The sequence below is a fragment of the Ailuropoda melanoleuca genome, chromosome 9 (assembly GCF_002007445.2).
Source record: "Ailuropoda melanoleuca isolate Jingjing chromosome 9, ASM200744v2, whole genome shotgun sequence".
NCBI classification, from domain to species: Eukaryota; Metazoa; Chordata; class Mammalia; order Carnivora; family Ursidae; genus Ailuropoda; species Ailuropoda melanoleuca.
Window position 1 is genome coordinate 100817852 of NC_048226.1, and position 21531 is coordinate 100839382.

The 21531-nt window shown below is 48.5% G+C and overlaps 1 protein-coding gene across 5 annotated transcripts in view; it reads right to left on the reverse strand.

Moving 5' to 3' along the window:
- The window catches only part of PTK2 (protein tyrosine kinase 2), a 159294-nt gene that overhangs the window by 98508 nt on the left and 39255 nt on the right, over positions 1-21531 (reverse strand). For all 5 annotated transcript variants that reach the window (XM_034668666.1, XM_034668665.1, XM_034668664.1 and 2 more), the window contains exons 5-9: positions 20335-20389; positions 9259-9399; positions 8671-8748; positions 1897-2004; positions 268-385 (exon numbers count right to left, since the gene is read on the reverse strand). In XM_034668666.1, coding sequence (XP_034524557.1) covers positions 268-385; positions 1897-2004; positions 8671-8748; positions 9259-9399; positions 20335-20389 — 500 coding nt within the window. The remainder of the gene's footprint in view (positions 1-267; positions 386-1896; positions 2005-8670; positions 8749-9258; positions 9400-20334; positions 20390-21531) is intronic.

The following is a 21531-nucleotide window of genomic DNA, read 5'->3' on the forward strand; positions in this document are numbered from 1 at the left end:
CACTGACAGCAGCCTAGAAAGCACTCCAGTGTGTTGCCCGAACCCAGCAGCCTGAACACCAACACTGGTTCCCCAGAGCTCTTCTATTCAAACCCGGCTCACAGGCTGCGCATTGCCCCACTTCTCCGGGAAACCAAGAATACAGATATACTGGGCCGAATTACTCGTTTGGTCCTCAGAGTCATCTGAAAGAAGAAGCAGAGGCTATTGGGGTGCGCGCGCCTACCAGCTCCCAGTGGGGCTGCTCAAGCAGAAGCAGGACCTCACCTTTCTGGGGTCTGATGATAAAAGACTGTGAGGCCCCGTTCACCAGCCGGCAGTACCCATCTATCAAGTCAGCCATATTCTCGGCGATGGTTAGGGACGGCGCTGTCACTGTCAGAGGCTAAAAGGGGAAAAGACCAAGAGAGAGGCGTTATTGTTCTTTGCAATCATCAAAGGGGCAGCTGCGCTATGACGTCAGATCTCTAGATACACTTGGAAACAGAGAAGAGTGACAGCGACACAGATTTGTCACAAGGTTGGCGTGAAAAAGGAAGTTTGATATTTAAGGACGTTATTCCTAGAATATGTGACAGAAGGCGACCCAGACAAAAACAGAAAAATCACTTAAACTGAGATTCATTTTCTAGAACTAAAGGAGGCAAAAAAAAATATTTCCCTTCAGAGTGTCGGCCCCTCAGGCACATCTAATTAAGGGAAGAATTTAAAGAATCAGTATTTTCAAGTATGGCCTATTTTAGAAATTAAACATAGAGTAAATTTTTATCAATTATCCATCATAATTTTTCTAGCATTAAAGAAAGTTACTAAAAATCTCATTATTTTTAGCATGCACAGCACATTTTGCCTAAGAGGTCAGAAATCACTTTTTTCACCATTAAACCTACAAATTTGATAAACTTCCTAAAGATTTATCATTAAAGATTATCTGGGAGATGATCGGAGGTCTATTTTCCTTCCAGACACAGGGATGCCCTAACCCGAGCAGTATTCCTCACTCTCCTGGTCCAAGAACACCACACCTGCCCTGCGCCGAACTACATGTTCCAGGGGACGGGGCGGGGGCGGAGTTCTGACAGTGGTGATGCTGAGCGAGACTGTTACGGAGATGCTGTCGGGAAATTTTAACTGGCAGTAGTTTCCATATTTTACGGTTTCATTTATTCACCTCTGAGAATCAAATGCACTTCCTAGAGCCTCAGAAATGTCACCACTCCCAAGGCAGAAAGAACAAGTGAGGAGCGTGGCAGATAAACCCCATCTGAGAAAAGGCTGCCGCCAGCAAAGCGCCCCGTGCACCGCGCAGAGCAGACGACAGGGGTCCTGTGGGCCGCAAGCACAGTCACCCGGGCCAGCAGGCCTTCCAACTGCTCCACACGTGAGCGTTCTCTGCCTGTCTCTCAGAGAGGGCCACCTGATGCAGTACTGGCCAGATGATGCCCTATCCTGACTGGGCCACGCGCATGCGGATTAAAAACGCGGGCTCTGGGCGGCGCTCGGCTTCCTCAGCTGTACAACGGGGACAAAGTATCTCAAAGAACTTCTTTCGCTGGGTTCTGAGGATGACCGTGTCCCTCCTGGCTCCCGTGCTAAGCGTCAGAGCAGTGGGCGACCCCCCGGCAGAAGCTGCAGCAGCAGAGGTACGGCTAGCAGGGGACCCGGCCCAGGGACCGCCATGCACAGCACTCTGGGAAATGACGCCGCTCACGGGAGGTACCTGTGTGTTCGCGGTAGTTCACAAGATCTTCAACCGTCGACAAGAGTGCTCCTGACCGACTTTACCATCTGTCACCTGCTCTACTCTTGGGGGCACGTCTCATTACTACTGGAAACAGAACCTCACCACAGACGAGAAAGCGGGATTCCGACGACCCACAAAAACGGCATCCTTACCTCGGGGGCGCCGGCGATTTTCAGCTGCAGCATCCCCTTCCTGTCCTTGTCTTCGCTGTTCGAATACTGAATGGTCTGCACTTGATTGAAGTCGGCCAGATGTGTGGGCTTGGGAGAGAAAAGGCAACCACTTGGGACCCCAGATAAAGCCTCCTGTCAGGTACTGCGTGGCTCTCTCGCGGTGCCCACCCCATCCCACTGCCCCGAGGACCTCCTGCTGATCACTGCGTCTGGGGCAGAGGCTGCTCGTCCATCAGCCCGCAGTGGGGTTTCTCCTCCTTAGCAGCAGTCCTGGAACCGCCAGGTGAAGAATGTGCCTGCTCTCTGTGCTCCTGATGGCCAAGCAGGAGCACTCCACCTGTCAGGGCTGGACGGGTGAGTCACAGGTCCCAGAGAAGGAAGGAAGCAGAAGAAAGTCCTGGACTTGACTCACTCACTGGCCTCGGGGGGAACCACATGTGAAACCTGCTCCCGTTCCCATGGAGAGAGGGGTGCGTGCGCACTCCCAGTGCACCCTGAACTAAAGCAAGTCTCTGAGTGTAACGGGGCTAGGGAGTTGGTAGGTGTCCAAAGGACCCTTCCCAAGAAGACATGCCAAGAGACTCTTCATTGCTCCAACTAGAATCAACTCTTTTCTTAAGAAGACGAAAAAAAAAATGCCCATTTGTCCCCTATCCTTCTAGCATTTCATGACAATGATCACTTTGCTGTGATGATTCCTACACATTTATTCACAAAAATTACCCCAATTATAGCCTCTTTCTCTTACAATGTCATGAGGATTGGCCTCTCCCACCAAGGGTTCCACTCAGCCCAGATTCTGCCACTGGGACTGAGCTGGAATTACGGTTCATAAAGTGACTCATAGGGGCACCTGGGTGGCTCAGTCGGTGAAGCGTCTGCCTTCCACTCAGGTCACAATCCTGGGGTCCTGGGATCGAGCCTCGTGTAGGGCTCCCTGCTTGGTGGGGAGTTTGCTTCTCCCTCTGTCCCTCCCCCCGGCTTGAGCTCATGCATTCTCTCTCTCAAATAAATAAAACCTTAAAAAAAAAAAAAAAAAAAAAAAAAGCAAGCTTCCTNTTCACATCAGCACATTTTTATAGTTTTGCTTTCAGCCACAGGTGTGCTCCGTGAGGCCTTCAGACGGGAGCCCAGAGGCAGCCCTCCACTTTCCCGTTCTAAGACATCCAAGCAGCAGGCAGCACAGCCCCTTGCCCACTCTCCTCTCTCCGCCTCTGTGCCGTCTGCCCACGTGGTGCTCCCTCCTACCTCTCTGACTGTCTTCCACAGTTCCTTTGGCTTCTCCTCTACTCCATCTCTAAATGATCAAGGGCCACAGGACTCTGTACTGGGCCCCATCCTTCTCCTGAGCCGCGGTGGCCCAGCAAATACCACCCAGCCCCATCGTGCAAGTACCGTCTCCAGCCCTGAACTGGGACATATACCCAACCACCGACATGACACCCCCACATGGACGTCGGGGACAGACTGTGAACAGCACAGTCACAGGATCTGCCCTTAACACCTGCTCCTCCTCCAAGCCTCCCCAGTGCAGCAAGAGGCATCACCAGCCAGCCAACCCTGTTCCTGAGCCAAAAAATGGAGGCATTATCACCGGCTACTCTCTTTCCTCTCCCAGACCCAGCCCAGCTCCACACCCGGAGTCTGTGCGTTTTCCTTCCACCCTGTCAGCTACCAGCGCAATCACCACGGTATCCTGTTAAGCATCAACCCTGCAGCTATTTCCCTTGATCTGTGCCTGTCCTACCTGGAAGCCAGGGAGGTACTTTACAGTGTAAGTCAGGTCTGACAGCCCCCTGCTTCAACAGGTACGATGCCAGCAAAAGGAAGCAAACGCCCACCTGGCCTGTCCTCTGCCTGCCTCTTGGACCTAATTTCTCATCATGAGCTCGTCTTGATCGGATGCACTCTAGTCTTTCCGGGGCAGAATCATGCCCCAGAGGGTTGTTTTTGGTTGGCTGAATAATGAGAGATATAAATGGCGACCAGGGCTGTGAGATGTGATATAACGCACAGGAAATTCCCTCACAACGAAAACTGTCCTATGTTCTGAATGGCTTTCAAGTGTCCTGGTGTGTATTCGTGTCGGTAAGAAATCTGATTCTAGAACCCAAGTCTTTTTTAAAACACAAAGTATGCTCTGCACTGAATTTTCCAGGAACACAACTTCTGTGTAACTTAGGGAATACTGACTTTGCTATCTTTGGAATGTTATGATGAGTTGCTCACCATTTTGGAAAATGACATTACGGAGGCAGTGCTTGTTTGGTATGTGAGCTGCTGACCCCACGCACACACGTCTGTGACAGAGGAGATGGGGCTCCTTCTACCAGACCAGGAATCAAATGTTATTAAGCTGGTGATACATGAAATAAGGGACATCTCAACCAGTCTCATTAAATGATTATATTAAAATATTCCTCTTTTCGCCATCTTATAATCCAAAGTACAATGAGAAATTTAAGTCATGGAAATTATTATCTTCTTCTTCTTTTAAGCTACTGTGTTTCTGCCTCATTCTGACAGGACCCCAAGGTCAGTCACATAACTTCCCCTTGTCACTTTTCTATACTACTTGTAAGGGAGGACTTCGGGGGCCCTCTCTCGGATGAACATGCTCAGTCCCCAGCTCTGACTCTCCTGTAACGTCCGCCTGTCTCTGTGCTGTGTATGGACATACTGAAATAAACTTATGGAATTCTATGTGCAAAGCGTATTCTGTGATTTTATTTCAAGTTAGCAAAAGGCTCTTAAAAAATATCTGCTAAGGGGCGCCTGGGTGGCACAGCGGTTGAGCGTCTGCCTTCAGCTCAGGGCGTGATCCCAGAGTCCTGGGATGGAGCCCCACGTCAGGCTCCTCTGCTGGGAGGCTGCTTCTTCCTCTCCCACTCCCCCTGCTTGTGTTCCCTCTCTTGCTGGCTGTCTCTCTCTCTGTCGAATAAATAAATAAAGTCTTTAAAAAAAAAAATATCTGCTAAAAGAAGACAGGGTTGGGAGGGGCCAACATGGACCACCACTGTAAATGGGACACCAGACACTCTCACACCACCCTACTGCAGCCCTCTCTCATGACCAGATTATTTCTGTTGCTTATCTTCTTTCTTATAGTCGTTCTCACAAACAGACTAAAAGTGCCATGCGGGTGGCCGAGTGGTGGGCGCCCATCCTGTCTACCACTTCTTGCAAGGAAGGAGGGCCGTGCCTAGTACCTGAGGAAGTGAATGAATGACTCCGAGAACTTATGAGGAGCTGGGCTCTGTTCTAAGTACCAGGAATACAGCAGTGAACAAGGATGACGTAAATCCAGACATAAACAATCACACAAGGAAGCATATAATCACAACTGTGATAAGGACCACAACAAAGCAACTGAGGATACTGTCTAAAACTATATCTACTTTGGGGAGGGGCAGGAGGAAATGGTGAGGCCTCAGAACAAGTCTCACTGAGAACGAAGAGTGGGCCTTGGGCCCCATGAAGCCAGCCATGTGGATTTCACTCTGCGCTGGGCCCTGGCTTCCAGCTCACCGCCCAGCACCAAGCAGCTACACAAATACACATGCAAACTTGCCAATGCAACACTCCAGATAAGGCACAAAAGTAGTCCTCATGGGCCCAAAGAGAGGGAAAGTGTGTGCAGAGGCGCCAGCAGGAAGCCACGTGTAGCTACGGAGCACCTGGTGGTTCGTGGCTGGTCCAAACGGAGGTATGATGGAAATGCAGAGTGCCTGCAATTTCAAAGACTCACTATAATAAAAGCAACATAAAATATCTCCATAACTTTTATATGGATGATACCTTGAAATGATGCTATCTTGGATATACTGGGATACATAAGATATATTATTAAAATTCATTTTTACCTTTTAATGTGGTTACTACAACACTGAGAAGTCCATAGACAGCTTGCATCATACTTGTATTGAGCAGTGCTGGTGAATAAGACGACCCAGCAATCAGGTGAAGTAGATAAGGACTCAGAAGTACCAAGTGGGCCCCACTGCATGAGGGTCACCATCCCCCCGGCGGAGGCTGGGCGGGTGCCGCGGTGCCGGCAGGGGCGGAAGAGAGAATGGGAGGAACCCAGGCAGTGCACTTAGACCCGCTCGGCTTGGAGCAGCCACGCGTCACCAGGTGCTCAATGGCCACGTGCCAAGAACTTTTGCGATAAAGGAGAGAGGAAACGTGGGCTGGGTTTGAGGGACAACATTTTTAGGATGACATTTTTCTATGCTAAAGGGAATGGCCCAGTAGATTGGAAGCATCTACTGGTGCAGGAAAGAGAGCAGAAGAGACATGGGGGTCACTACACAGCCAGGGGTGGTCTTACCAGAAGCATGACGTTCACCCATGGAAGGCACAGGACGGGAGGGCGGGAGAGGTAGGCAGAAATGCAAGCAGGGCGGATTTTATAGGGACTTCCGGAGCTCTACCCTGACCGCCCCCATCCTAGTTTCCGTCTACTTTATACAACCAGCAACTTTTTCAGAGGACAGAGATCCTCATAGTCTCAGAGAAAATAGACATTTTTCCCCCTAGAACATTGATAAAAATCAACCATATGCTTGTTTATAAAGAAGACCGGGACACATTCACAACAGTTCACATGTAAAAAACCTGTTCTCTGCTCATTGGCCAGTAACATTAGAAACGATAACAGTGAGACCCAAACCCTCAGAGCTACTTGAAATTTAACATCCTCCCAAATAATGCTATGATGAAAGAAATAAAACTTGAAGCTGTACAGAAATACAGCAAAAGGAGAACAGCATCTACCAACACTGATAAGACATTAAAAGTTGAACGGCCTCCAAAGTAAATGAGAATATACTGGAAAGAAACACCCAAAGGGAACAACAGAAGAAAGGCTAAAAACAAGCAAACAAGATTGGGAAAGGGGGTCTGCCAAGATCAATGCCGACATGAAGGAAAAGGAACAGCAACGCCATGACCCTGATTTCTGAGCCTGCCTGTGAAGGGCCACTACAACAGACAAGCCATCCTCAAGTCTGTGAGAGCCAAACCCCCACAGACGCATGGGGGCGTGACACCAGGTGCAGGACTGAAGTCACCAGAAAGATGACAAGAGAACCCCCGAGATACAGCTCCATGGTGACAACCTGAAAACGCGGGAGGCAGAGGACATGCTTACAGAACACAGGTTACCACGGGAGACAAGAAGTGGACACCCTGAGCAGCAGTACAGCTGTGGGAAGGGCGGGAGGGGCGCTGGCACACCTGTCGCTGAGGGGCAGCAGGGGCCATGCAGACCCAGGCTACCTCACCTGAAAAACATGCAATTCCCATTCTGGCTTCAAATATTTCAGGACGTAAAATCATAAAAAGACCCTAATTCACCTGACGAAATAAATCAGTATACTTTTTAATATCCTTTGACGTCCTTATAAACTCAATACAAAAAACAAAAGTCCAGATTGTGCTCACTTCGGCAGTTCATATACTAAAAAGAAAAGACACGATTTTTTTGTGCTGTATGGAGCAGATGCAGAAAGAGACAACTGGGCAGGGTCCCCGAACAGAAGACCCCGAGGTGCACCGCAGGCGGTAAAAGATTACATGACTGATGCACCCTGCTGACAACAGCAATGACGTAACAGTGGTGACCCCCAAATCGCTGCGTGAGTCCTTTGTGTGAGGCCATGACTGAGTTCATTATGTAATTATCTTCCCAACCCCATTAGGTGGTTGAAATTATTACGGCCATTTTACCAGCAAGGAAACACAGGCCAACTGTGGAGGGACGGGCCCAAAGTCAAAGGCCAGCATGGAGCGTGAGTCAAGGTGGAAACTGTGGCCACGTCCTCCAGAGCCTGCCGCTCTTGACCACATTCAGGGCTCCACCTGTGACCTCACCTGAGGACTCTAGGTGGATTCCAGGTGGGTTAAAGACGCACATGTGAAAAGGACAGAGACAACATTGCAAGAAAATATAGGACACCACAAATGAAACCTAAAGGCTACGACCACAACAACCCGTAAGTGGTGAAAATAGATAACACCACGGACCGTCCTGAAGAGGCCACTCCGAAGGCTGCTCTTGCCATCAGCGTAGAAAAGCTCCCGCGGGGCCACACTCTTGTCAACATTTGGTATTCCAGCTCCTTCTCATTTTAGCCGTCCTAGCAGACATGCAGTAGCACCACAGTGCGCCTATCTGCTGACCCCAAGGCTCAGCACCTGCTCATTTATCTCTAGACTATTTGGAAACCCTCTTGGGTGGCTGGCCCTTTACTTAATGATCTGCTACCAGTCTTTCTCCCGGCTTAGGAGTCTACTGCCAAAAATACTAATGCAAATATCTGGCTTGCCTTTCTACTGTCTTTTGATTACAATGTACTCTAATTTATCAGAATTGTCTTTCAGAGTTAGCACGTTTTAAGTCCTGTTTAAGGAATCTCTGCCTACCCCAAATTTACAGAGATATTCCCCTATGTTCTCCTCTACGACTTCTATCATTTGTCTTTCACGTGTAGCTCAATACTCCATCCGGAATGGGTTTTGTTACGGTGTGTGACAGGGAACAGAAACCCTGCTTTTTCTCTGTGAATGCCCAGCTGACCCCGCAGCATTTACTAAAGAGCTCATCAGTGATGCAGAACTCAGGAAGGCGGCCCCTCTCAGGGTGGGGGCTAGAGACTGGGAAGGGGCAGGATTCATCTTTGTCTGCAATAAGGTCTGGTGTGAGGAGTGTCAGTGCAAGGCAGTCCCGAGATGTCACCAAAGCACACTTACGTTGCAGCCCTTGTCCGTGAGGTAACTGATTCCTTCTTCTGGGCCAATTGCCAGTTCCACCGAAATAATCCAGCTTGACTTTTGAAGGGTAAAACAGGTAATGACAAAGGTCCCAGAAGAAAAAAGAAATATTTTAGATGAAAACATGGACACATTAAAGGACCAAGGTGGTGGTGGAGGCAGGGGCGGGGGGGGCTGGCTTAGCTTGCGATTCATCTATCCAAGCAAGTACTACAAAATATCTGTAACTTCACTGATCCAGGATCTGGTGGGTCTGAAGCTAATGGTTTCTTTGGAAAGATTATTTGAACAGGTAAACTAGCCCAGAGAGAACAGTTAATCAATGAATCACTGGGCTAGAATAAACAAATCTAATTATCAACACAGGCATGCTTTTAAAAAAGGATGAGTTCATCCTCACACTGATACATTTTCTTTTTCCATTTTCCCCCACTGTAAAATGACAAATATTTTCATGTTGTTAAAAATGTGACCAATCAAATTTCAATCGGAAATTTAGACATACATGAATAAGAAAAAGCAAGAGAAATGAAACCCAGTCCACCTTTCCCATGTCCCCATACTTACACCCAGAGCACACTTGAAGCATTCTTTATCAAATCTGTACACTGGAGAGAGGATCTCAAAGAACTTCAAAATACTTTCTTCTCTATTAAGGTTGGCAAACTGTCTAAATGTCTGTTGGATCAGCTTTCTTAGTGTTTTGGCCTGCATAATAAAATCACAAAAGTCATTTTAGAGTCAACAACACACAGTAACAACAGCAAACGTCAAAGAAGCTATCTTTCCCTCCCACCACTCGCCCCCACCTATGTTCACATTACTATGAAATGCCATTATTTGTCAAAGCCTATTTCCTTTTTTAAGTAGCTGTAATAAAATGCACATAGTATAACACATAGCATCCTAACCCTTTTTAAGTACACAGTTCAGTGATTCCAAGCTTTACTTCTTAAATAAAAATTTATAAGGCAATAATTTGCTTATTAGAACATGTGATAAAAAGTTAGGTATTAAAAAATACATACTATCTAAAAAATTAAACATAAAAAATAAAATAAAAACACATACTGTCTATGCACATGACGGGGAGCTGGCAAAAACTTAGATACGAAGACACTCACATATCCTACTGTTAGGAGGGCAAGTCGATACAACCTTTTTGAATGGCAATTTGGCAGCACAAATGAAAATAGTTTAAAGAAAGTACAATTCTGAAACCAGAAATTAAATTCCAAGACATTCGTCTTTAGAAATGATTAAAGAACTCCACAAGGCCTGAGCAACAAGGAGGTTCAGTGCAGAACTATTTATAGTAGCAGCTGGGTCACACGCATCGTAACGTGTCCGCCTACATCGCACGCAGCCCTCAAGACTGTTGTGTGGAACTAATTTACTGACGTGGAAATCCCGATCACGGTGTTCAGTGAAAGAGTCTGGTGAAACAATCTGTATGTGCAGTACAGATGCCTTTCAAACGAGAGCACCGCTGACGGGACTCACACAGGTACATGTGAGCACAGGGGCACACACGTATCCACACACAGAGAAGGAGACGAACAGCTATGCCTTCTTCTGTGTAGTGGGATCACAGGTGATCTTCCAGACCTTTTCTGCGCGTTTGGGTGTTCTACTGATGCACCATGAGCGTCAGGATGGTGGAGGAAAGGGCGCCCGGGCAGCAAGCCCATAGTCCATGGTGTGTCAGCAGCAGCGGGGGGAGGCCAGCGGGCAAAGGATGCAGGACAAGGTCTGAGGAAGAGGGCTGGGGGAAGCCAGCCACAGTAAGCACTCGGCTTTCACCCTGGGAAGAGACAAAGTCCTTGGGCGCCTTGCGTAGAGTGATGTGATCCGACGCAGATGCCAAGAGGAACACTGGCTACCGTGCTGTGAATGGTATGAAGGAAGCCGGACAGACCAAGCAGGAGGCTACTGAAGTAATCTAGGCAAGAGGTGGGCGGAGTCTCCACAAGTACAGAAACAGAAAGGGGTGAGAAGCAGTGGATTGATTCTGAACAACAGCACCAACAAGATGCACCGAGAGGGAAGAGTTACCACGAACTGAAATGGTAGGCCTGTGGGGAAGCAGGCTGGCCAGTGAAGGTCTTGGAGGAGACCAGGGGCCCAGCTGGGAGCTCAGAGTGAGGTACACTCAGACGGGAATCAGAGTCAGCAAACTGGAGAAGGCTGGGGGCAGGGGGCGGAGAGGATGTGAAGGGCCGCACCCTACAGAGCATGCTGATCTTAGCAGGTCAGGGAGCTGTGGCTGCTCAGACAGCTAGGAGGTGGCCCACCAGGGAGTGGCACACGGAGGTGACAGCCCACCTGCAGTGGCTTGAAGGCCCCCGTGTGGCCAAGGGATTACTGGGTCTGGGATACTGCAGAGAGTGAGCTGACAGGTACGAGCTCTGGTCAAAGAGTGGGACAAAGTCTCAGCAGCCTGCAGTTACTGGGGATGAAGAAGACAGTGCGAGAGGCCGGGGTAGCCAGAGGACAGGGTTCAAAGAGCCAAGGGACGTGCTGCGACATACCTATGGTACATGACCTTCATTTTAAAGGCTCATGCTGCTCTCGCACAGAAGGTGCAGAGGAGGGTGTGAGAAGCAAAAAGACCGGCCAGGTACCTGAAACAGGCCACCTGAGAAACACTACTGGCACAGACCCTAAGCTGGTGTCGAAGGACAGAGCCAGGCAACTTTGGGACACTCGGATGACTGTATGAGGGATGGCAGGAAAACAAGCACCTAGGCAGGACAAGGTTTCTGGATGGAACAGAGGGGTAAACAGAAGGGGCAGACTTGGTGAAAATAAAGTCACACCGACTCTGGACGTGGGTGCGACCCTTATGGCTTTGGACCTGAACCATCAGGCAGACAGTGGCACACAGATCTGCAGCTCAGGAGAGGACAGGGCTGGGGACAGCACTGTCAGAGTGCACCAGCTGACGGATTCACAGCTGGCTCCCATCAACCAAGTGGAGGTGGGAAAGAAGAGGGGGCCGCGGCCAGGTCAGAAGGCCAAGAGCTGGTTTTAACCAGGGCTGGGGCTCTGACAGGTACGTAGGACAGTGTGGAACTGCAGGTATTCTGACGAGGATTAATTACAGTTGCAGATCACACAGTTTAAACTGAAGAGAAGTAAAACAGGCTCAAGGTGAGCAAGGTTTCACCAGCAGATGTTCACGCAGTAAATGCACGGTTAGCCTTGGATGCTGTAAATCAGTCTGGGAAACATATTTGGGGAATGCCCATCTAAGCACTGGCCATGAGCCAAGGGACTGAAAAGGCCACTCCTATCACAGGCTGAGATGGTATGCAATAGTTGTTCTGACTTCAGGCTTTGCAAACATTCTTGTGGCCTAATAGTCCAGCTCTCCATCAGGAGCGTGTAGACTGGCCACGGAGACCTGAGTAAGAGCACAATACCCTAAACACACGGAAACAGACAAAATGGAAATAAAATCTGGTCCGTCCCGTAACTGAGGACACTTCACTCTCTAGCATGTAAGTGGGAAGACAGCTCTGATTTCTTTGATTTCAATGGTCTGAGGCAGGGAATACTGCCGCCAGCTGCTCACGTGCCCACCAAAGGAGAAAACCAGTGCACAGAAAGCCCCAGAACGCCCTCCAACTCTTCCTACAAGGCAGGACACCATAAACTAGAATATGGTAGCGGCTGCAAAGGGTGGCTGTCCAAGGAGCATGGGGACTAGAACACAGGGACCAATCATTTCTATTAAGACTAATAAAAAGTTGATGTAGTCACTCGTGCCTCTAAGAGGAATACTGCACTCAGAGCAGATGAGTAATGACATGCTGTGATTCAAACCACGTCAAAGAGGTCCAGAAAAGAAGCCAATTCTCTGCCTTGTGGCCAATTCCCAACCAGCCACTTGTTTAGAAACTGACAATACTCTACACTTAAACCTGCTCATTCGTGCAATGCTTTCAAAAACGTGTCTCCCAAAAGTTTCTCTCTGAAGTGGTGGAGACAGAGGCTCTCCTTCAAGCCGAGCAGCTCGAGTCTCGTCTTGAGCGTCAGACTCACACACATCCACCCACCCACCCCCCCACCCACCTGAGGNCTGAGGTTTCCACTGGGCTTCCCACACATCTGAAAGCGGACAGGCCACGGAGAGAACTCGTGATTGCACTCCAGGTTCAGCACCCCCATCTTGGCCCATCTCCCAGATGCTTAAAGGTAGAAACCCAGGTGGCAGCCCCGACCCCTCTTTTCCCTAACCCCTCAAACCCACTATACCCCCAAGTCCTGCTAGTGCTTCTCCAAAATGCATATGGTGTTCTCTAGTGCTTTCCACCACAAGAGCCCCACTCCTGCCGGACCTCTGTGACAGCCCCCAGGGGTACCATCTACTTACCTGACACACTGTGCCAGGTGCTCTTTTAAAACATGAACTGATCACCTCACTCTGCAGCATCAACCCTTGGGTACTTAGGAAACTGAATCATCTAACTATGCAAGTGGGATACTGGGCGTGAGATGCCTCGAGGCCACAGGGTCAGGAGGAAGAGCGTGGTGGATGAGAGATTCAGCCTCAGAGAGCAGCAGCCAAGTCCAGGGCCGTGTCGTCACGGGCCACTTAGGGAGGCTCACGGAGGGCACAGCTGCCCTCTCGTCTCCAGCCTCCCTCTACCTCTGCGGCGCCCTCAGAGAGAAGTTCTTCTATCACCCCCAGCTTACAAATGAGGAAATGGAGGCACAGAGACAACAAAGACCCCAAATCTCAGAGCTGCATGGCAGAGCCACGACCACAGCCCGACCAGCCTAGCGCCAGCGTCTGTGGTCCCAGTGAGAGCATCTCTCCCCCTCCTGGAGGCCGTCAGCTTGGGGGCTGAAGCTGGCTGAGTGACCAGAGCATTGGGGGTGCGGGCCCTGCAGCCCCCCGGCATTTCAACAAGCCGCAGTTAGGGTAGGAGCCCGGCCAGCACACGGCACGCAGCACACACTGGTTGCCTAACAAGTATCTTAAAGGTCGGGCAGGTTCAAGAACAAAGAAAGGACACTGTCCCACCCTATTATCCTTCACCTTCCATGTAGCACCAAAAATTGCAGCCAAAAGTTTTGGTAGAAGACAGCTGGTGAAATTATGAGGGAGGGAACAAGTGTGCTCATGAGCCCATGGGGTTGGTTCTTTATTACAGCAAACTCGGTGATGTTAGTGTGCAGACCTCCTGCTTTCCAGGGTTTTTTTTTTAACATTACAAAGCTGGTTATAAAAAAAACAACTCACACGTAACAGGTAAATATGTGCATGTGTGTAAAAACACAGTGTAGCACCCCCTTGTCCCCTGTGGCTCCTCACTGTCGCACTGATCCCGTGACACGACTGCTCCCCACCCTGCCCCCCTTCAGTGCTCTGTCCCCCCACCGACCGCCAGCAGCAGGACCACTTGAGGTGAAATGCGAGGCCGGGCCCTGCTCCTCCACCCTCCTCCCCTTCAGTGCTCTTCCCGCGCCCACGACTCTACCTTCTGACCTTTCCCTCAGGCAATGGTGTGTCCTGAGGATCTAGGAACACCAAGGAGTGCGCAACTTCTGTGAGGGGATAGAAGCCATCAGCCCCGTGCTCTGGGGCACGTGGCAACTATGAATATGTTGACAGACAGAGGGTCCAAAGCACAGTTTCCCGTGTCTGTCTCAGGCAGCCAGGCCCGCGGACCAGCCCCCTGCAGGCTGCCCTTGTAGGCGGCCCGGCACCACGCTAAGAAGCAGATGTCTTAGATGACAGTGGCCCCAGGATCCATTCAGGACTAGTTCCCTGTGCTCACAGAAACAACCCTGACACCTGCCAACTGCTGTGGCACCTGGTCAGGAGGGAGTGCCCACACTTTTTCTCAGTCTGGACTTCCATGCTGCTCCAAGCCTCCGGTGTCCAAAGCCAGACAAGAACTAGAAAATCCTGCGGTCTGAGAGGGGCCCCAGATAGGTTTTTATGAAAAGGATCTTGTAGACAGCACCGGCTGTTTCCTACTGTCTCAGCAAGGAAACAACTCCACAGGATCTAACCTCCTGGACTACGCCCCCATTAATCAATACGCTTCCAGAACCGGCTGGAGCAAGCAAGACTGGTGCGCATCCTGTCCCTAATTATAGTTTCAACCCTCGCTTTGTGTTGGCCTGGATTAGGAAACAAGGAGTCTATCTATGAATGCTGTTCAGTTTGAAACCAATCCCTGGACAGAGAGAAAACCACGCAGAATGTGATACTTCTTCAGCATGAGGTTGGATGATCAGCAATCGCTACCACTTAGCCACTGTGAACAACGAAGTAACTTTATATTAGCCTAATATTTATCAGATGCTGCTAGCAGCAACGAACTTGCAGGGCTTCCCAGATGAAAAGGGTACGTAACATAATGGTAAAGAAAATTTGCAATAAAGGAACAATAGGTGGAGAATACATTAACTGAATTCTTTCATTCACCCACCCATCAAATGCTAAATACAGATGTATTAACAGTGTGTGCAAAGTGTGTTTCTTTAACTGAGATATATCTGACATACACACTGTATTAGTTTCGGGTGCATAATACAGTGACTCAGTATTTACACACGCTGCGAAACCACCACCCCAATAAGTCTAGCGAACATCCATCACCTTACATAGTTACCAATTTTATTTTCTGGTGATGAGAACTTTTAAGACTTACTCTCTTGGCAACGTTCAGGTATGCATTACAGTATTATTAACTATAGTTACACGTACATGACATGCCGGTGACTTACTGATTTTATAACTGGGAGTCTGTATCTTTGACCACCTTCACGCATTTCAACAACCCCCCCCCCACCTCTGGCAACCAACTTGTTCTCTGTATCTATGACCTTGGGGTTTGTTTTTAGGCTCTACATTTAAGTACGATCACACAGTGTTTGTCTTTTCTGACTTATTTCATGTGGCATAATACCCTGAAGTCCGTCCGTGTTGTCACAAATGGTAAGATTTCTTCCTTTCTTTTTATGGCTTCGTATCTGTTCATCCATCAATCTACTCCCCCTGGTGCCCCCATGCCTCCTGGCAGGCAGGTGTCATGAACTGATGAATGCAAACGACCACTAAGCCAGGCATTTCTGTGCTTCATAATAATGTTAAGCCTGCAACAGTCGACTGTTAATCTTAGAAATGAGAATGAGGGCTATTTTCTCTGAGAATGAAACTAAGTGCTCCTGACAGCATTCTAGGAAACCACTATTACTTGGGAAGTGTACAGATGCTTCAAAGGACTGTTGACTACTGACCTCTTAGCATTTCCACTTCTGAAATTAGATTTCTACTGTGAATTATATTCAAATTGAAATTTGGCTATTCTAGTTGTTACCTCATTTTAGATTTACACAAAAGCTGCAAGGATAGGACTCAGAGCCCCCTGAATGCCCCCTACCTCATTCCCCTGCAGCCAACCTCACGGGACACTAGCACATTTGTGCAGAACACTGGGACTAGCTCCTAAACCTCAGCCTCTAACTCCAGACTCACTGGGCTGCCCACTGACACACTTTACACTACTGCAGGGCCTCACGCTGCATTTACTCATGTCTCCTCTGTGTCTTCCGACTGGGACAGCTTCGTGACATTTCTGGACCATTCCTCAGGTTGGGTTTGACTTGTTAGTTTTACTCGTACAGGGCTTTTAAAGATGTGTCTCCAGCACTACTATGATCAAAGAAACAGAAACTTAAAATATCTTGTAAATTATTCTTAGTAATAGAGGCACATACACCCCCTATTCTGTTCTGTCATCCACCATAGCTTACTTTAGTTCCATCAAATACAACGAGGTACTCTCTCAGCTCTTCAGCGTGAGCCTTTGAAACAGCTATGTTGGGGAAAGCAAGCATTAGTGGATCTGGCCATTCCACAGGACTGCTCGGGATGAAACAAGAAGCTGATATGGATTTGTTAGTGGAAGTTCCACCGGCACTGGTTTTGAAGCAAGGACCCTGTACCGCCCCTGTTCCCCCACACGGGCACTGGCTGAGGGCAGTGCTCGGGACTTGGGGGGTGATGGGTGCAGCGCTGAAGATTTTTATGGAGAAGGTAAAGAAATGCTGGTCTATGGAAATGAACTACGGATTAAGCTATTTAAGAAGCCAAACAGACTTTGTTTTACAAAATAACATTAGAAAGCAGGTGGGAAGTGAGTTCTGCTGAACTTAGGTGAATCTATACTACTCAACGAATCTATACCTACACCAAGCGGTAGCTAAAAATTCTATTCTCCCCTGCTTGCAACAAAATCAGCAGTGACTGAACTTCTCTAAACACAACCGCTCTTTATTTGGTTCAGAGCAAGTTTTCTCAAGTTCCCCAAGGTCGGTGCCTCCCTTTCTGCTCCCATGGAAGCCACAGCGCCCATGCCCGATCACTGCTCGTCCCTTACCCCCCCAAGCCCTGCCTGCTTCCACTGTCCTCCCTGCTACCGTCAGGCCCACGCTCTGAAAGCCGCAAATGATCAGGCCCACAGCCCGCTGTGAGAGCTGCTGCAGGTCTCAGCCGCCCTCAGAGTCGGCTGCCCTGGCGCCGCAGTCAGCAGCGGTGGCAGGACAGGGAGGCCAGTCATCAGGACAGATCCGACGGCCAGCCTGCAAGAGGCCTGGAGGGACGAGTCCAGTCAGGGAAGGGGGCAGGTGCACAGCAGCAAGCGTGCGGGGCTCTCGGAGCCGCTCTCCTGAGCAGGCCTTCCTTCCACAGCGCCCCTCCCTACATGGCTCCCCACTAACTCTACTCATCTTCCCAGTTGCTCTTCAAGCTGTCCACTCTGTCGCCTGAGTGAGATTTACCTAACGTTACCGAGTGCCAGGCACGGCACTCATGGTGGAGAATGCAGCAGGCATCATCGGGACCCCCATGGATCTTAAAATACAGTGGAGGCAGGCAGACAAAATGCGGACAAGGAAATAACTGTGAATCCGAATTTGAGAAAGTAAAGATTAAGACTCTGAGCAGGGTCCTTAGAGAGGAGGACAGTCCCCGGCTGTACGTGGGGCGCTGAGGAGACTGTGCGAGGGCGTGTGGAAGCCAGTCTGGGACAGCCGGCTGTGGGGATGGGGCGCTGGGGGAGGCTCAGGCCCGACCCTCCGAGGACCTCGTCAGGTGCTGCGGGTCACCGGGGCCACACCTGCACCAGGGCACCTGTGACCTGTGCCCGGGAGCTCCTTGTTTGGGGTATGAGCATCCTTTTTAAATGTCACTCGTTGGGGCTCCCGAGCGACAGCGGTCACACCTTTTCTAACAACTGATTATCTGTACACAGCTTTGAGGAGAATGCAGGAACTGTGAGGCTGCCCTGGGGCTCATATCTGAGAGCAGCTCAGGACACTACTGACATGACGCAGCCACTTTCACATAACTTTCCCGCTTTTCAATTTCACATTGGCTACTGCACTTTTCTATTGGGTGAAATGTAAATGTGGTAAAGAACTGTGTCTTCTACTTGTGTGAATGCCTCCTCCCCGCCCCACCTGCCAGCAAACTGCAGAGTCAGACACAGGGGCACCCGTTCCGGTCGAGGATCTATCTTCCTAGGCCCTCTCGGCACCATAGCACGACTCTCCAGATCAAACCGAGTCTTCTGTCCTCCCAGCCCCAGAAGTACAGCCAGCCCGCACCTAATAACCCCCTGGAAGGACACAACTCCGCCATTCTCAGGTACCTCCGAACCCCCTGGATTTCTCCTCCAAACCCTCCCACCATGCCAAACTCACTTAAAGCTCTTTGTCCTCTGCCGGCCACACCAATGGTCTGCGAACTCCCCCCCCACCGCCCCATCGCTGTGCCTGGCTTTGATCACCTGCTTGGAGTGCACTAAGAGCTGGCTCCCCACCGATTCACTCGAGCCTTTCGCGAGTAGATCAGAAAACTTGAAGGAAAATAAAAGAGCAGGATAGCGACACTAGAAAAAGAGCCTGAAACATTACAGAGGAGTATACTTCTCCTCTGCTCTTAACTGTGTTTAATGCATTCGTAGAGTACTTTATACTTTAAAACAAACACTTCCATATCTGCTTTCCACTAGATTACTGAGAAGCTGTGTGAGGAAGGGAGGCCATTACTACCTCCTCCGTGACACCAGAGCAAGCAGCACCCAGAGGCCTGCACACACGGCCTTTGTCACCGACTGCACTGGGGAAATTGTACCAACACTATGACCCAGTAACAGGCCATGGGACACAGTCGACAATATGTAAGGAACAAACAGTAACAGCACAACGGGCAAGAAGCCCTTGTGCAGAAAAGATTAATGCGAGGGCGCCTGGGCAGCTCAGACGGTGAAGCGGCTGCCTTCGGCTCAGGTCATGATCTCACCATGCTGGGATCGAGCCCCCCCGAGTCGCGCTCCCTGCTCAGGGTGGAGTCTGCTTGCCTCTCTCCCTCTGACCCTCCCCGCTGCTTGTGCTCTTTCTCTCTCTCTCAAATAAATAAAATCTCAAAAATAAATAAATAAATAAATGATTAATGCAATAAAAACTGCTAGACTTGGCATTTTATCATTATGAGTAAGAAGCTCGGTGCCCCTTCTCCTCTTCATACTAGGTGACACCCAGTGAGTTCTGTTGGTGTTCATTGTTCTCAGACTTTATGTTTATGAATTCATTAATCCTTGTATGAAGCCCAAGAGTTAGAAAGTGGTTTCATCCCCACTTTACAGATGTGGAAACTAAAATATAGTAAAATTAAGTAACTTGGCCAAAGTCCCATGCAATTCATGGTGATGAAGTCAGAATTTTCACCAAGGCAGTGTGGCTTCAGAACGGGCTTTCTGGACCAACATGCTGCATGCTCTTGTAATGTGCATTTTAGCCTGCTTGGATGGTTTTCCACGTGACTAATCTGGTACAGATCACCACCTCTGTGATAAAAAGTTAGAGCAGTAACAGCCACCATTTATATATAAACCGCATTGCTACAGATACTGTGGTAACATACATATATTAATCTGTTAAATATTCACTCCAACCCTACAAAATACTATTTTCTTCATTGTAGAAATAAGAAACAGGACCGAGACCATGGGTTTCCTAAATGGCAAAGCTCCCATGAGCTGGATTCTATCCTGACCAAAGCCTATGCCCTCCCTCCACACTTGAATGTCTTGGCATGTGCTCTGGATTGGCCGGAAACCACAGCTCAGAGCCCCAGAGTGTCCCTCCCCTGTGGTTCCCTCTGCAGGGAGGGAGAGAAGATGATGCTCTGCATCAGTTACTCACAAGGAGGAGTGCCCACGTGGTTGAAACAGAGAAGGGGGAGCTTTACAATGCACTCATACGTGCACGTGTGTGTGCAGACACACAAACATTCCACTACCACCTGATCCGTTTACATGCTGCGTCTTCACGTACGTGTATCAACATACCTGAGACCATAGAGACCGAGGTGACAAAGCTACTGCGCACGCAACTTTCTTAGACTTGACTTAGCTGAGCATCACACGTAATCAAGTAGAACCGTGGCTTTGTGGGAGAAAACTGTGCCTACAAAAATCTACTTGCCATTGACAGGAGCAAAATAACTATCAGCCTTTTTACATTGTAACTTTTACACGTAAGGGAGAAAACCACATACCACGGGAAGGTATTTACATAACGTGGTCATCTGATTACGATAAAGCAGATTCTAATTACCTTGACAGAATCCAGTAAACTCCTAGGAAAAAATCGCTTCAAACCAACATCTTTTCTGAAACATAAAAAGAAGCGTATTAACAAATAACGCCACCAAGTCAATTAACATAATGACATTCTTGCAAGAACATAAATGCAATTTAAATTATTTATCCTTCCACATATTATTCAGGAAGGAAGGAAATAAAATAAAGCTCCAATTTACCAGCACAGTCAGGGAAGGGGTGGGACAAATCATTTTCTAGATATGAGTAGAAAACATCAATACAAGTTGCTTTCAGTAGAACATCTTTTTCCTGTTTTAACCCTCACTGTTAAAACCATTCTACAATTGTGCCTCTTGGCAGATGGTGATGTTTGAGTAAACACTGCTTGAAGGGGTTTGCCTTATAAACACCACTTCCCACCGGGTGACATTGTATTTGTAGACAAAGCAGACTGGCTGGAGAAGGAAAAGGTTTGGGATATACCATGGAAGCTTAAAAAAAAAAAATTCCTTGAATTAATCCTAAAAGTTGACTATTTTTTTAAGTAAACTTTTTTTGATTAAGGGATTCATTCACCTAACCAAAGTTAGCAAACGAAAAGCGAGAAATTAGATGATTTGCCTAAAGTCAGAAAGCTAAAAGCATGGAAAGGTTGGAAGTCCCAGTGATTTTCTTTAGATTAGGCTACAGAATTGATCATTACTATCACGAGCCTCAAAACACTGTGGCAAAGAAGACAGACCAGAAAGACTAGCTCATCTTTTTTCTACTTCCTTTGGTACCCAGTGTGCCGGGATTTTTGGTCACTAGATGGCCCTCGTGTTCTAGTAAAATCAAACAGCCTGTGCAGCCTTCAGGGACTGTCTGGAGGCAGGTGGTGGACATAAAAGGATCAAGAAGGAGAAAACTGAACAGTGGTACCTTTTCAGAATTACACAAGGAAACTACAAGCTAAATAGACAATATTTTTTAAAATACAAAAGAGATGACTTCTTTATCCATGATTGTAAGTTAGCTGGCATTATAAGTGAAACTACAGAAATCACATGGAGTTTACATGGTTGATCCTATAACCAAACATTTCAACCCCCTTTACTATAATATGACTACTAGTCAGTACTTGCTAAATCCAAAACTGGTCTCGGTTCCCATTCTTTGTTACTGTGTCTACGATATGCTTCTGAAATTCTTTCTCGACTTCCAGGACATA